Source organism: Chrysochloris asiatica, unplaced genomic scaffold (assembly GCF_000296735.1).
Source record: "Chrysochloris asiatica unplaced genomic scaffold, ChrAsi1.0 scaffold00037, whole genome shotgun sequence".
In the NCBI taxonomy this organism is placed as follows: Eukaryota; Metazoa; Chordata; class Mammalia; order Afrosoricida; family Chrysochloridae; genus Chrysochloris; species Chrysochloris asiatica.
Window position 1 is genome coordinate 15,238,878 of NW_006408555.1, and position 16,223 is coordinate 15,255,100.

Genomic DNA, 16,223 nt, shown 5'->3' on the forward strand with positions numbered 1-16,223 from the left:
GTATAGGGGGGGTGAACACCAGCAGCCCAACAGGTAACAACAATGCGAGCTCCTGACCCCTGGGAGCTGAGGCCCACATAGGTGCCAGGTGGCACCTCCTTCATGTGCCTCTCTTGCACTGATGAAGGCTCTTACCCGTGGAGTAGGGTAGACAGGTCAGTAAGCACCTCCACTCTGCAGGCCCCAGGGCTTACTCCAATTGCCCCAGCAGAGCTAAGCCTCTGACACATTGGCTCAGCTGCACTTGGGGGGCTTGTCCCTGTGGGAGGGGGATGCACCTGCTGGTACCTTTTGTGATAAATGCACAGGCAGGGCAGTCTGGCTATCGTGTCTCCCTGAAGAAGCTCCTCCAGGCAGATCACACACTCTCCAGCATCTTTAGTCAGCACGTCATCTGCAGGAGAAGGGGAAGACTGGGGGTTAGTCAGCAACACACAGTGGCACAAAGCAGTCCCAGTTGGGGTCTCTGGGGTAGCCTGGACACTGAAGTCCAAGATGGGCCTCTGCCTTAAGGCCCTTGTTGATAAGAAGGCATTAATACCCAAGTGGGCCAGGGAATGGAGGACAGGAAGGCTTGGAGAGGGAGAGCAGTGCCAGGTGGGTCGTTCCTTACATCTATTGTTATTGTTGTTGTTATTAGGTGCTGTTGAGCCATCTCCAAGCCATAGCCACCCTACGTACAACACTGCCCGCTCTTGCACCACCCTCCTAACTACTGCTAAGCTTCAGTCCATTGCTGCTGCCACTGTGCCAATCCGCCTCGTTGTGAGTCTCCCTCTTTTTCACCGACCTTCCACTTTACCTCTTCCAGGCCCCTCCTGATAGTATGTCTGAATTATGAGAGATAAACTCTAGTCATCTTGACTTCTAAGGAGCATTCTGGTTGTACTTCTTCCCACACAGATTTGTTTGTTCTTCTGGCAGTCCATGGTACCTTAAAATTCTTCTCCAACATCACAACTCAAGTGCATTAATTCTTCTACAATCTTTAAAATTCACTGTCCAACTGAAAGTTCCCTACATAAGTTGTTGTTGGTAAGTGCTGTCGAGTAGGTTCTGACTCACAGTGACCTTGTATAGGGTTTCCAAGGAGTGGTTGGTGGGTTTCAATTGCCAGCTTTGCGGTTAGCAGCTCAGTGCTTACCCTACAACGTCACGCCAGGACTCCTAACATATGTGCAAGGCAGACGGTTCCTTATATGTGCTGTTAAGAGTTCCCTACATACACTGTTCCCCTAAACACATATAGAAGGGGGGGCTTCAAAAAGTTCATGGAAAAGTGGAATTAAAAGATAATGTAATTTTTCCACGAACATTATGATGTGTGGCCCTGAGGGGTCAATGTGCTGGACTGCATAGTGGGTGTTTAACCACAAGGTCAGCGGTTCAAGTTCACAAGCTGCTCCTTGGAAACCCTATACAGGGTCGCTATGGATCAGAACGAACTCCACAGTGCTTAACAACAACAACATATGTCAAAATACACTAATTTCTGATTTGGGAAAAACTGGTAATGGTGAGAATGGCATGAGGCAAAAAACGAAGGGAAGCAGACTATCATGGTCATTAGCAAAATCGTGACTGAAAATTCTGAGTAAAATATGGGTGTGCCGAGTCAACAGTCTTTGTTACATTTCGGTGACATTCTGGGCACTGGCCACTCATAGTGAAGAGGCCAGTCTGGGATTCAAGCAGCTCAGTCTAACATGGGAGAGAGAACAAGAAAACAAAACCGAAGGGACAACAGGAATAACACCTGAACATGGGTGGGGGCCAGTCATGGAGGATTCTGGGAGAAAGCGGCACTGATGTTCATGGAGGCTAATCCGTGCATATGGGAACAGTAGGAAGTTCGCTCTGGCAGGTACAAAGAAACACATGGGTCACACAAGAGGTGGTGCTTAGGCTTTATCTTGTTAACTGAGGGGCATGTTTGGTCTCTGGATGCTTGTGGAAAATGGTCTTGAGGAGACCAGAGCCAGGGAACCCCCTCTGGAGGTCAACGTGGCAGTGCAGGAGAGAAATCGGAGTGCTGGAGCTGATGGACAGAGGGAGCCTGGAGGAGGGGCAGAGGGTGGCAGTGACAACTGAGTGTTACGTGGGAACTTTCAGCCAAGGATTTCCTCTGGGATGTGTTAATGGAGACCTCTAGGAGTCTGCTGAAGTCTAGACTTAGGGTTTAGACTGGAGATATGGGTGGCAGATACAAATTGGGCTTAAAGGCTGTCTAGGGAGAAAGTTTATCTTGAACTCCAAAGAAGTTAGAAATCCAAACTCAGGTGAATTCAATATTTGAAAGGCAGGTGACTACAAAGTGAGCTAGCCAAAGGAGAAACACTAAGAGATGGGGTTATGGATGAAAAGAAAGGAGAACTTGTAGAAAGACCAATTCCCCTCCACTAACAAGTTATGCTTGTGAACCTTGCCAATGAAGCATAATGAGTTCTTTTGTGTGCATGTGTGCGGGCCCATTTTCACGGAAATTTCACAATCTTACGAGAGCTTGCAGGGCAGATGGTGTTATCCTGTTTTGCTAATGAGGAAACTGAAACTCAGAAAGGTGGCGCTTCCTGCCTTAAATCAGGGGGTTCCTGAGGAGTAGAGCTGGGGTGGGGGTGGGGGGTCCGGCCTCCTTGGGTGGCTTCCTCCATTGCTGCTGCTTTTGTTGTTGTTTTATATATATATATATATATATATATATTTTTTTTTTTCCCCCATTGTGAATTCAGTGATAGTTTACATGGGGGAACATCAGTTTTACATTCATCGCTTCATTGCAATGATTACAATCTCTTCCGTGCATCATCATTCAATAGTATTTGCTTCTATTCCCTCTGTGTTTGGGGTTTTTTTTGGGAGAGGGGGAGGGGATGTACACAAAAACACTCAGGAATGTATAATCATTTAAACAACCAAAGGGCACATTCTGCGAGCCTGCCTCTTGGCTGCCAGCACCTAGCCTGCCGCTGTTTTTTCGGCCTCGTATTATTACGGTGGAAGCGGAGACAGGTGGGTCCCATGACAAGACGATATAGATGAAGACTCTTAGGGTCTGGAAGGATATGACGACTCCAAAAGCTGCAGAATCCACTCCATACTTCATTCCCCACACACAGGAGCTGTGGCAGAAGTCAACTCTTAGCTTCCTGGCTACTGGGGCAACCTTTGAACATTTTCTCTGGCTGTCAACATTTAGCTCACCCAAGGTGAAAGTAGACAGGAATAATCCCCGGACAGAAAAAGAAGCTGGCACTCAGCCTGCCTCTGAAGTGTATGTAGCCTTAGACTCCAGACGCAGCAAGCTGCAGATCAAAACAAAGGGACAAACCCCATTTTTTAAGGTGCCAAATGGCCTACACACATAGGCATTTGTGTGTGTTTAAGTTATTTGGTGCATTGTTGTTGTTGTTGTTTAGGTGCCATCGAATTGGCTTCAAGTCTTAGAGACCCCATGCAAAACACAACCAAACACTGCCTGGTCCTGTGGCGTTCTCACAATTGCTGTTCTGTCTGAGCCCACTGTTTCTGTCACTGTATCAATCCATTTGTTCAGGGGTCTTCCTATGTCTTGCTGACCCTCCATTTAACCAAATAGGATATCCTTTTCCAGGGATCGGCCCCTCCTGACGCATCCAAAGTATGACAGGTGAAGTCTCACCATTCTTGCTTCTAAGGAGCACTCTGGCTGTACTTTTTCCTAGACAGATTTATTTACTCATTTGGCAATCCACAGTACTTTCAATATTCTCCAACACCATTAATTCAAATACATTAATTCTTCTACAGTCTTCCTTATTCATAGACCTACTTTCACATGCATATGAGGCAACTGTAAATACCATGGCTTGGGTCAGGTGCACCTTAGTAATCAAACTGACATGTTTGCTCTTGAACACTTCAATGAGGTCTGTTGCAGCAGATTTGCCTAATGTCATTTGATCTCTAGACTGCGATTTGCATATGCATTGCTTGTGGATCCAGGGAAAATCCGAGAAAGCACAAGTAAACGTCTTTCTAGTATTCTCTGCTTTCAACCAAGATCCATCTGACATCAGCAATGATGTTCCTAGTTCCATGTTCTCTCCTGAATAGGACTTGAATTTCTGGCAGCTCCTTGTTAATGTACTGCTGCAACCGCTTTTGAATTATCTTTAGCAAATTTTTACTTATATGTGGTATTATTAGTGATATTGTTCAATGATTTCTGCATTCTGTTGGGTCACCTTTCTTTGGAATGGGTACGGTTATGGAGTTCTTCCAATTGGTTGGTCAGGTGGCTGTCTTCCAAATGTCTTGGTATAGATAAGAGAGCGTCTTCAGTGCTGCATCAGTTTGTTGGAACATTTCATTTGTATTCTGTGAATTCCAGGAGCCTTATTCTTGGCCAATGCCTTCAGTGCAGCTTGGAGTTCTCCCTTAATTCAATACCACTGGCTCTTGATCATAGGGTACCTCTTGAAACTGGATGCCTTTAACAGAGAGAAATTTATCCTCTCTCAGTTTAGGGAGCCAGAAGTCCAAATTCAAAGTTCTGACTTTGAAGGAAGGCTATCTCTCTTTGTTGACTCTGGAAAAAAGGTCCTCATCTCTTTTTAGCATCTATAGGAGTCTTGGTTAGGCACTGTATGTTAAAGTGCTAGACTGCAAGGCTAGTTCGAACTGCAAGGTCAGTGGTTCAAGCTCACCAACTGCTCCTCGGAAACCATATACAGGATCACTATGAGTCAGAACTAACTAGGCAGCACTTAACAACAATAGGTCCAACTGCCTTGGAGATCTACATTTATCTTGGCATTGGTCTTCTGGAAATAGGAGCTTCACAGTGCAAGGAGTCCAGGGCCAAAGAAAGCACTCCATTCCTTTTCATCTGTGGCAGTAGTGGGTCCCTCTGAGCTCTGCTCACTTCACCTTTAGCGCTTGCAAGATAAAGGCAATGTAGGACACATCCCCAACTGATTGGCTGTTCATAGCACATCTCATCAAGGAAGCGATTACATCATATTAGATCTCATCAAAGGAGTACCACATCTTAACTATCACACCACTGAGAATACTGGCCCAGTCAAGTTGACACAAAACCTTACCTGTTATAGTACGTTTATGTTTGTATGAGCATAGGAAAAATGCCGAGGACATTTTAATAGTGGAAGAGGGGAACACAGGGTTACAAAGGGTCAGAACCGACTCAACAGCACCTAACAAATAACACAGGGACGGAGGACTCCAAGAAAAAAAATTTTCTATACTTTTCGTATTGTTTGAATGTGTTAATTTTGTAACTGAAAACAACAAAACACAAATAAAGAGATGATCTCAGGACCAGTTAGAAAACCACGGAAGACTTCTGGCAAAATGGCGGACTAGGCAGATATGGACCCTCTATAACAAAGACATGAGACACCAAATGAAGCAGACATAGATGAGAATCGAAAAGTTAAATAAGTGGACTGAACGCTCAGAAGCTGACTAGGGACAGTGACTGAGGGAGACTGACTGGTGACCGGCTGGTCCAAGGCAGTTTTGACAACAGCAGGTGGCCCGGCAGAGCAGATTCCTTCTCTTTCCCCATGTCCCTCTGCTGATCCACCCTTATCCACCCCCCAGTGCAGACCCTGCTCTCCAGCTTGGAGCTGTGTAGTTGGGACCCACACTAGTGTGGGGTGAGGGCCAACTGTGCTGCTTTGGTGACCAGGTTTAGACAGGCCTGGCTCCAGACTTACAGAACCTGGAGAGTCACCAGCTAACGAGTCACCCTGACTCCTGATGCCCTGTGGCCCTAATATACACTGAAACCAGCGCCATCAAGGGCCTCCATAAACTCCATCTAGGCCAGGGACTCTGCTGTCACATCCCTCCCACACCCACCTCCTTGGTGAGCTCAGGAAGTCCCCTCCCCGCCCCCAGCGTTTTTTACCTGGGGCGGGGGGTTGGTTGGTTCCCTTTTGTTGTTTTAATGTTTCTATTTGTTTATTCTTTCTTCTCCTTCTTCTCTTTCCAGCCCCCCTTGAATTTTATTCTATTTCCACTTTTGTTTTCTCTTCTAGAGCTCAAATTTCTTGTTCCTCTTTTCTCTCTTTAGTTAAAGGCTTTTGACCTAGTTGCTGTCTGTTTTTATTTCTTTTTTTAATTATTATTATTTTCTCTTCTAGTTGTTGGTTGCTTCTTTGTTTATTCTGCTTTGTCTCCTGGTGCATGTGAGTGTTATGAGGGGAGGTTCTCCTCTTCTCCACCCAGGAGACAGCCACCATGCACATACAGCACAACCACAATCATACCCTCTGCAGCTCCAATAGTGGGCAAGAGCCTATATAGCCTGACCAATGACAGACAGCAGTCAATGCCAGCTAGATCCACCATACACGGAGGTGCATGAACAGCAAACAGAGAAAGGTACACACGCTTTCCTTCTCTAACTACACCCATAGGACACAGCTGGTCAGAGCCTAAGAAGACATCAACATACAACCATCAATACAAATACAAATACAACAGTACCACAATGCCCTGGAGACAACAGATAATTTGAGCTCACACAAAGAAACAAGACAGAATGGCACAAACAAATGACCAAGATACAGAGCCAGAAAAGGTTTCTGAGGAAGAAAAGGCAATGGAAGTAACTGAAAAATCATTCAAAAGAATGACATTTTGGTACCTTCAAGGGATTTACAGAAAGAAAGATTGAGGAAAGCAAGGAAAACACAGAAAAAAACTTTAGAAGAATTCAGGAAAACACTACAAGAACACACAAAATAAATGCAAATTTTATAACAATACAGAACCTAAAATTAGAAATCCTAAAGATTAATGCTAAGATTTCCCAAACACATACTATATTGAAAGGGCAAAGGAGTAGGTTGAAGCATAGAATTGCTAGTATGCTAGAAAAACAATTCGAAAAAAGAATGACAAAATCCAAAGAAAGCCTAAGAGTTATGTGGGATACCATGAAGAAGAAGAATTTACAGGTAAACAGAATTCCAGAACAAGAAGAGACCATACAAAGCACATAGAAAATTATCAAAGAGTTGCTGGAAGAAAACTTCCCTAACATCATGAAAGACGAGAAGAAAAGCATACGAAGGAAGCTGTACAAACCCCAAACAGGATTGAGTTCAGACAAAACTGCAAGAAAAAACTGTGCCAACCCCAAATCATATACCCAGCAAAGCTGTCCCTCACATATGACAGGAAATTAGGACATTTTCAGATACCCAGAAATTAAAGGAATTTGTAGTAACAAAATCAACTTTATAAAAAACACTAATGGGTGGTTCTTTGGACTGAGAACCAACAACAGCAAACAACCTGATATTAACATATGTGACAACAGCACCCCAAACTCAATCCAGATATAGAAGTACTTAAAGTAAAACAAACCTACAAGACTGAATATAGGGAGCCAGAGATATCAATTTCTAATGAAGTCAACTAGACAAAGCAAAGGGAACTTCCAAATGGCAATTTAAAGAAAATGAAAGAAGAGCAAGAGTGGGGTGTAAGCTGCCTGTCTAGTAAAGTGGTGACTGCAGAGGCGGCTGGGTGGAGAGAAAGAGCAGCTTTGGGTTTCTAGGCAAATGGACGGAGTAAAGCTGAGTACCCACAGGCAGAAGGCTGGCTCACAGAACGTGCCTTTGGGCATTTACAGACTGGCTTTGTGATACTTCCCTGAGCAGGACAGAGGCCAAGGAGACACACTGGCTGAGAGCCCAAAGCTAAAAGCGAGGCATGCCTGATTAGAAAATCGCTGCATCCTGAGTTGTTTCTGCTCTTGAATTGTATTGAGTTCACTTCCCTAATAAACCCCATAATGGTGAGTACTGTCAAAAACAAAACGAATAAATAAGTGTACTGGTGGTTACACAGCATGGTGAGTGTGAACAGTACCACAGGATTGTACGCCGGAAAACGGTGAGAAGAGCCAATCTTTTTTGTTATATATGAGAGGACTTCCAAAAAATTGCTGGGGATAAAAATCATTATCTTTTAATTCCATTTTCCCTTGACTATAAAGCCCCCTCATGTATATATTACCAGATTACATTTTTTAAAGAGAGAAAGAGACTGTTAAGTCCTAACATTTCTCTACACTTGAGTGAAAAATGGGGTGGGCTGATGCCGGAATAGTCCAGACCTGCATTCTCTACGGCGCCATCATTTATTTAGCCATACCAAGGTCCTGTCCTTCCCTTCCTGCTGCTAACCACTCTTCCATGCTCAGATCTTCATTGGCTCTGCCCTGCCTGTTAAGTCAGGTGCAAGTCCTGGTTCTTCCAGTGATGTGAGCTCGGGTAAGACACTCTATCTCCTGGACCCCCAGTTCCTGATTCTGTAACATGGAGATAAAAGCTGCTACTTGGGGTAGCTACGGCACATGATACATGGAGTACAATGCAGGCTTTCTCCTGCCCCTTCCATCCAAGCTGGCCTTGTGAAGCAGACAGCATCGAGTTGTATCGACTCGATGTGACAGACGTGTCCGTGCATCAATTCCAAGTCGAGATCTCAAGGGGCTTCCATGTTTCCCCTCTCCGTCTCAATGTCCTGCCACTGGCATGTGAACAAGCCCATGCTAGCTGCCTGGAAGGATATGAAAAATAGTCACAGAGGCTGCTCAGCTAAGGCCCTCTAAGATCAGCCAGGACCATCTGTTGAACCCAAACATGAGTGTGCCTAATGGAGCCTGGGCTATGTATATTTTCTTATATTATATATAAGAAATAACTGCTATTTTAAACTAATAATAATAATAAAAAAGAAAGTATACCAGGGTCTGTAGTTTACGCTAAAATGCATCAAAAGGATAAGATGGGATGAGGATAGACAGACAGATGTAAGGCAAGTCTAGTGTAATGCTGTAGGTACAACATTTTACTTAATATCAGAGGGGAAAAGTCCAATACAGATAGGAGGAGAAACAGTCTAGATTTCAGAGGCAGAGCCATATGGTGAGCATCCTTGAATCCAAGCAACAAGTTTGGATTCTCTGGGACCCAACAGCTTCTTACTCTAGCTGTGGGCTCTGCAGCAGAGGATGCTTGGGGATGACTTGGGATCTGGGACAAGAGAAGCCAAGTGGAGGTAAGGCTTGATTTGACTCTCCTCTCTTTTCATACGGAGTATTACCAGGGGTCCTGGTGTAGTGCTGTAGGAACAGCACAGGACTATGAGTCGTCACAAGATCAGCAGTTCAAACCCATCATATGCTCCTTGGAAACTCTATACAGGGTCGTTAAGAGTTGGAACGACTCAACAGCACTTAACAACAACAACTACAATCGCTTTCTTCTCTTAGGGCAAACTTCTCAGATTCCTACTGGTGCACACAGGGTTAGATGCAGCTTCCCCACCACACCCCACGTTGCATGTACCTACCAGCTGCCCTGGGTCTGAGCACTGTGAGGAATCCTGCCAGGATGGCACGAGGAGGGAGCACATTTTACTGCAATTGAGGTCACTGGCTGCTGGGGCGGGAATTAAGGTGCTTGGAATCAGACAGCCCCGGAAATCCAGCAGGTCTACACCTAGATCGGTGCTCAGAGGGCAGCATTCTTCCCACAGACCCAGGCAGGAGAGGCACGAGGCCAGCCAGAGGTCTGAGTGGGTGACTGAAACTTCCTGTCCCAATCCCAAGGCTCTGGGAATCAGCAGCCCCTAAAAGTCCCTGGGGATCCACCAGGCTTAAGTGTGGCTCCCACCAGACGTCCATACTCATCAGATGGAGCCTACGGTCCGCTGGGAGGAGGAGGTCATGGCTGAGACTTTGCAGCACAATGTCCAGGACCCCAAGCCCACAGAAGTATCCCAGGCCCCCAGAGGAGGGGCTCAACAGATGCTGGCTGATGAGAACACGGGAACAAGCTGTAAGCTTCCTGCCTTTGTGAACTTGTCTTCTTCTCAGCGCCTCATCCCCCATGCTGTTGACACCAGTGGACAACAGAGCCAACCAACGTCACTGCCCAAGGTGGGCTCTGGTGGACCACACCAAATACCTGTCTCCCCACCTCCAGTCAGACCTGAGGATCGACTAGAACAGCAAACCCAGGTCTCTGGCACCAATGAGAGATGTGAGGAGACCTAGGGCAGCCTTCCAGACACAACTGTCTATCTGTCTGTCAGAGGGAGGAAGGGAAAAATGAGCCCTCGTGTCTGTGGGCCCAGCTTCATGGCAGGAACCTGTGGATGCTCTCAGCACCCTCACCCTCCGGATGTGGCTCGGAGAAGTCGGTGGCTTAGATAAGCCCATGCAGCTGGTTGGGTGACTGAGATGGAATAGAAATCTAGCTCTCACCCAATCCCTTCCTTTCCTTCTAAGAACAGGTGACATGGGTCTCATCCCTTGGGTTGCAAAACACTGCCCAGCTCACAGGAAGCAGCTTCTAACAGATGTGGAGGAATCTGGGCCCTCAGAGGGACCAGGTCAGATTTTAGGGAGATGTACTGCTGCCCCGGGCTGCCATACTGGAGCTTTGTGCCCTGTGGACAGCTCTGGTAAAAACCGCCCCAAGGGGCAGGAGCTGCTGGCAGCATGGTGGGGGGAGGCCCAAGCAGCCACATTCCTGATGGCTGGAGGGAAAGCTGACGGTCGTCACTGGCCCCCGCAAGACCTGGTGGCAGGTAAGGCCATGTGGGAAAAAAGGTTGGAGCAGAGGGCCCACCCTGGCAGCTAACATCAGGACTTAGGTGCCTCCACTGGCCTCATTTCCAGCCTGGGCGCACCTTCCTGGCCTTCGGCTGACACAGTCACTGCCCAGTCTCCTCAGGGCAGGGAGGGGCATTGTCATCTGGGCCAGGTCTGGCTGGCATCCTTCTTGGGAAAAGTGGTGGGCTCTGTTTTTCAGTCATTACGAGACCTTGGCTGAAAAGAGCTCCCACACATCAGCATGCCTACCCCAATAGCCCATGACTGTGAGGCGCAACCCACTGACTCATCAGGTGAGTTAGAGAGCCCAGAGGGTGAACAGATACAGGGCTGGCAGCGGAGGCCTGACGGCTTCCTCCCTCCCACTCCTCACTTACTCGGTCAATCTGGGTGAGCCCGCCGCTTCCAGCTTGCCCTCTTTCCCTCCCTCCTGGGTATACCTCTGCAGGCACCTGACTCCTCAGGAGCTTTGGCCCTCACCCACCAGCAGCAGGGCCCACAGACTCCACAGCCCACAACAGCATCCCCAGGTGTGAAACACCACACTTCCAGCTGACCACACTGTCCCAGACAGCAAGAGACACAACAGGTCAAAGCAACAAGCAGTTGCTCAGGGTAAACTGTAGGCAGGACCCTCCAACAAAGCTGTGTGACAACGATCCATTCAAAAGCCCTTTAGATGTGACCTTTAGCAAGAAGAAGGGGTTCTGACAGTATTCTGACTGTCAGGCGTGAGGGGGGACACTATCTCCTGAAGCCAGCCCTCTTGACACTGCTGAAGAGGAAGTGGCCACAGCCATACACTGCTGGGGCTGGGGAGCCTGGCAGGTCTTGAATCCACATCCCATGCTATCAGGATTCTCCCTTGCTCAGAGCAGTCAGAACCCACCCCCACCCCCCAATCCTGAGATTGGTTCTGCATACAGAACAATCTGAGTGCTCCTGGTGGGTGCCCGGGCAACATCTCAGCTCCATAAATGGAGGTGGGGAAGGGAGAGAAAGCAAAAGACCCACCCTCATCACTGTGTCCAGGTCCACAGCTGCTGGCAACAAGGGCTCGGGAAACAGTTGGTGCTGTGCAGGGGCCTGGTCCCTGACCCACCTGGATGGCTCAGTGTGGCCACAGTGTGTTGGTTAGGCACCTGCCCGGGTGGCACCAGGGACTAGTTTGCACATTTTTCCTGTGCACCAGGGTGACCAGTTAGACTAGTCTTGTCTTGTTTTGTTTTGGCTTTTTTATCTGGCAGGAGACTACTGGAGGCCTTCCAAGGCAGTGCTCAGGCCAACCCTCATAATAAGAAGAACACTACTTTCTATCTGTCTCATTGACCAGGGTTCCACTTTTCCCTTTAGTGGTTAACGAAATTTCATCTTATGTAACCACCATACATTTTCTAAAACTTCCCCCAATTGGTGCCAGAAATTGCAGAAAGTATATGTGTGTGTACATGAATTATATGAGTCTGTGTACCTGTGTCTATCATTTTTATGTGCTCACACAGTTTGTGTATGTGTGTACACGTATGTATATATGTGTATGGTTTGAATGTGTGTGTGTGCACGGTTTTCATGCACACACATGCATGCGTATGTATCTGTGCATGGTTTATGTATGTGTATCTGTGTCCATAGTTTGTGTGTCTCTGTGAATCTCAAGATGGAAAATCTCCAGATGGGTGTCCAGGAGGTCTAGTAGATTTTTATGTGGAAACAGAAAATCTCTCCCTCTCTTCCCCATTAAGAAAGCCTCATTTTGCCCCTTCTTTCCAGAAAGATCCCAAAAGCTCTACACTCACAGATTCTGTCTCATCATAATTTTTCTTTTTAATAGAAGCTGAGCTGATGAGAGATCATGGAACTGGCAGACCAAAATAAACATCCACATCTGCTGACTTGGGGACTTTGGCCCCTGGAGGAGGGGGGAGGGGGAACTGAGCCTCCTGGTGAAGCCCTGGTCTCTAGTGTTTACAGGAAAGGACTGTTTAGTTCCAAGAGGGAACCAGAAGCGGCCCTGCACCTGTAGTTGTGCCCTGGAGACCTGTACCCCACCATGCTTTCAAATCCCAGCGGCTGAAACACCTTCCTCCTCTCTGAAAATCTGGGTGTCTCCAGAAAATTCCAGTGTCTGGAGATGAGTACTTCATGCCACGAAGGTCTCTTTTTAGCCTTAGGAGGACCCATAGAGGAATCAGACCATTGTTTCTGAAGTACCTTCTTCATTTTAAGGCAAACTCCACCGATAATACCACTGGATTTAACTGTACCTCTGGTGCTAAAAGACCGACTTTTGTAAAAGACATCCTTCAGTTTAAAAGCCTCTCATTTCCAGTCCTGGACACACCTGGAAGAGGTGGCTTTTTAGTTAGAGTTAGTGTTTTTAAGTGCCATCGAGATGGTTCCAACTCATAGTGACCCTATATAGGGTGTCCAAGGAGCAGCTGGTAGGTTTGAACTGCCAACCTGTTTACAGTCCAAGATGAGGGAAAAACGGGGTCAGCCAATCTCTCTTCCTCTGAGGGGGCATCGTTTCTGTGGTTCTTTTGTGCTCAGGCTGGGCAGCCAGGTCTGCTCTCCTATGTAGACCAGGGGGAAAGGAACACAGAACCTGCCCCACAGCTGCTGGGAAGGGAGGGCATGCACTGGGAAGCTCAGACGCTCAGGGGCTAATCCAGAAGAGGACACAGAGACTCTTTGAGACAACATGAGCAGTTCACCTTGCCTGTTCTCCAAGTGGGCCCTCTTACTCAGGGTGGCCCCAACAGAACTGTGTTCCCCCAACTCACAGCTGTTTGCCCAACGTTCTCTCTGATGACTTCAGTAGCTACTCTGAGGCATCTTTGTGTTTTCACAGAGTGTCCACACAGAACTCCCTCCAACAGCTCACAGGACAAAAAGAGGTCTTCATGAGGTCTCCACACATGTGGGTAAATATGTGAATACAGTCTGTGAGGCCATGCCTGGGGAGGGTTGTGTGACACATGAGAGGACTCCTTGCCCTTTGTGGTCCCAAGCAGAGATGGGGAACAGGAACAAAGCTGAGCTTGAGGAAGCTCCATGGAACGCACACACACAAGTCTGACAGGAAGGGCCGGGCACACGTGACAAGAGTCAGAGACAGGGTGTCAACTAGTCCCCAGGGGACAAGCCTTTCCTTGTCCCCTGGAGAAAAGAACATGCTTCTCTGACATTAAGAAGACTATAAAGGGAAAAGATCGGGTGAGGGCAGAGACAGGGCTGCAACCTCACCTCCAGCTGGTCTCCACCCTCAGTAAAGGTTAACAGACCGCCTATAGTGGGACAAGTGGGAAGCACAGTGCAGCCGTATCCAGAACTTCTGGACCCAACAAGTTCTATAAGAGAAGAGTACATGTGCTTTCAGGAGAACCAAGTGGATCAGGTTCCTCTAGCCCACTTCCCAAGCATTCTGGGAAGTGATACTCTCTCCCTTACACCACGGGCCCTCCCAAGGCTGGTGCTCGTGTGGGTAAAAGGAGCATGTCGGGGTCTGAGGAGGATGATAGCATAGGAGTCCACACATAGATGGGCTAGTGAGAAGGGTTTACCCAGAAACTTCCAGAATAAGTATGAGGTGGAATCGTCCAGTCAGCCCTTGAGAATAGTCCTCAGACACCAGACATGACAACACCCTTCCTGATCACTGCTGTGATGTTAGTCCGAGAAGGTGAGTCCGGGCTGGAGCTGGAGAGTGTCCCTACCTCAGACTCAGGACCTATTATGGTGGAAGGCACAGCTCTCCAATGAATGTGGTGTGATGACCAGGAGACATCGGCCCACTGTGACGGGGGATGAAGGGATACGTATGGAAGGCCTTGTTCCTTTCATGGCGGCTGTGACACCTAGGTGCCACGCTCTGGAGTTACTTTTTGTGTGTTCTGTTGTGTGGGTAGTAGCTCATCAATTCTGACATCGTTGTTAGAACGGCTATAAAATGGCTACATGGACCAGAAAACTGAGGTTATGCTAAACTAAGCAACTTATCCAAGATTACACAGACAGTATGTGGTAGAGGCAGGATGTGAACTCGCATCGGTTTAACTCTGAATCCTCATCGCCCCTACCACACCCAGCAGATGTTTACCCTCATTTTGTGCATAAAGGGCGCAATGCTAGTTTGACTTGGGATTCACAGACTCCTCTGGATCCATGATTCTCCCCTATTATTCACTGCCTGCTTCTGAGACAGCCTCCCAGGTAGGACACAGCACGGCACTGACACTAGCTCATATCCTATTAGGAAGCATGCCAGCATTTTCCATTGTTAAAGGGTGCGCCAGTATTTACACAATGTTCACAGAACTTAATCAGGCTTCATAAGCCTCAAGAAGAACCATCAGCTTCTGGTAATCCATGCACACATCAACAGACGACCCTTCCCCAAGGGTAGGCTACTCCCTCTGGGGTCCCTCAGCTGCACACAAGTAACTCTAGGAGAGTGCAGCTGTCTCAGAGTCAACAGCAAGCAGGTGTGGGAATGGGTAAAGCACTGGTCCAGGGAACTCAAAAGTGCAGAAAGTGAGCAACCTGAGAATTGTTGCCTCTTCAACCTGACAATGTGCTGCCCGTCCCGTCCTCACTCTCCTCGTCTACTCTCGCTTCCACAACAAAGTCTCCTAACACAGTCTGGTTCCTTATTACCACTGAAGCATCTCTACTGAAAGCAGGGTGGAAATGCTGCACAAAGCCAGGTGGCGTTGGGGAGACCCTCATCAAAAGCTCCCCAAAGAACCATCTGGAACTCCCCACCCCCACCCCCCACCGGCTGACACTCTAGGTGAGTCAGGTGGAGCCCTTACCATTGTAGGAGAGGCGTGGTTTGCTCAGACACATTATAAAGTGCATTTCCATCTCGTCGGAAGCCACGGACTTGGAGCAAATGGGGCACTTAAAACCTGAAAGAGAAGGAAGCAGGATGAAGTATCTTCTCCAAACCAAACACACACAATAAATGCGGACATCTCCAATGATGTCGACTGTCATGCGGGATCAGAGACAGCATGGAGTTAAAATTTTAAACACTTCTTCTTCACAAGGAGAGCAGCAAAACTCCCACATATTCATTTGTGCTTGTCATATGCCCGCCATGAAAGTTTAACAGAAGTCACTAACACCTGATATGAATTTTACTTTCTTTTAGACCCTTTCCTAAGGGAGTCCAGTGAGCAATAGGAAGGAGGCATGAAGTCCAGGTACCTGAATAGTCTTGGAGTAACAAAGCATTTACTACCCCTCTACTGTCTAGCCCCCGAAACCATGTGGTAAAGATTGCTCTTGGGTGAAATCCCTGAAGTTAGTGGCACCTCCACCTCTGCACTCTTATAACCAGCTACCCCTGACCTAGCGCATCCTTTCAAATACCAGAGAAGCAAAGTCTTCCCATTGCCAAGGCAGCTATTCTGTACAAGTATGTTACTATCAGGTGACCTTCCAGGGCCCAGAGGTCTCTGGATGTATGTGTGCCAGGTCAAATGCCACCAAGAGTCATAGCTGCTTCATGATACGAGGTGGGCACATAGATTTGAGACCCTGCCTTCTATTCCCAAGGGAGCCAAGACTGCTCATA

At 47.5% G+C, this 16,223-nt stretch overlaps 1 protein-coding gene across 2 annotated transcripts in view; it reads right to left on the bottom strand.

Moving 5' to 3' along the window:
- The window catches only part of ZNRF1 (zinc and ring finger 1, E3 ubiquitin protein ligase), a 125,757-nt gene that overhangs the window by 2,338 nt on the left and 107,196 nt on the right, over positions 1-16,223 (bottom strand). For both annotated transcript variants that reach the window (XM_006860168.1, XM_006860169.1), the window contains exons 2-3: positions 15,457-15,552; positions 289-394 (exon numbers count right to left, since the gene is read on the bottom strand). In XM_006860168.1, coding sequence (XP_006860230.1) covers positions 289-394; positions 15,457-15,552 — 202 coding nt within the window. The remainder of the gene's footprint in view (positions 1-288; positions 395-15,456; positions 15,553-16,223) is intronic.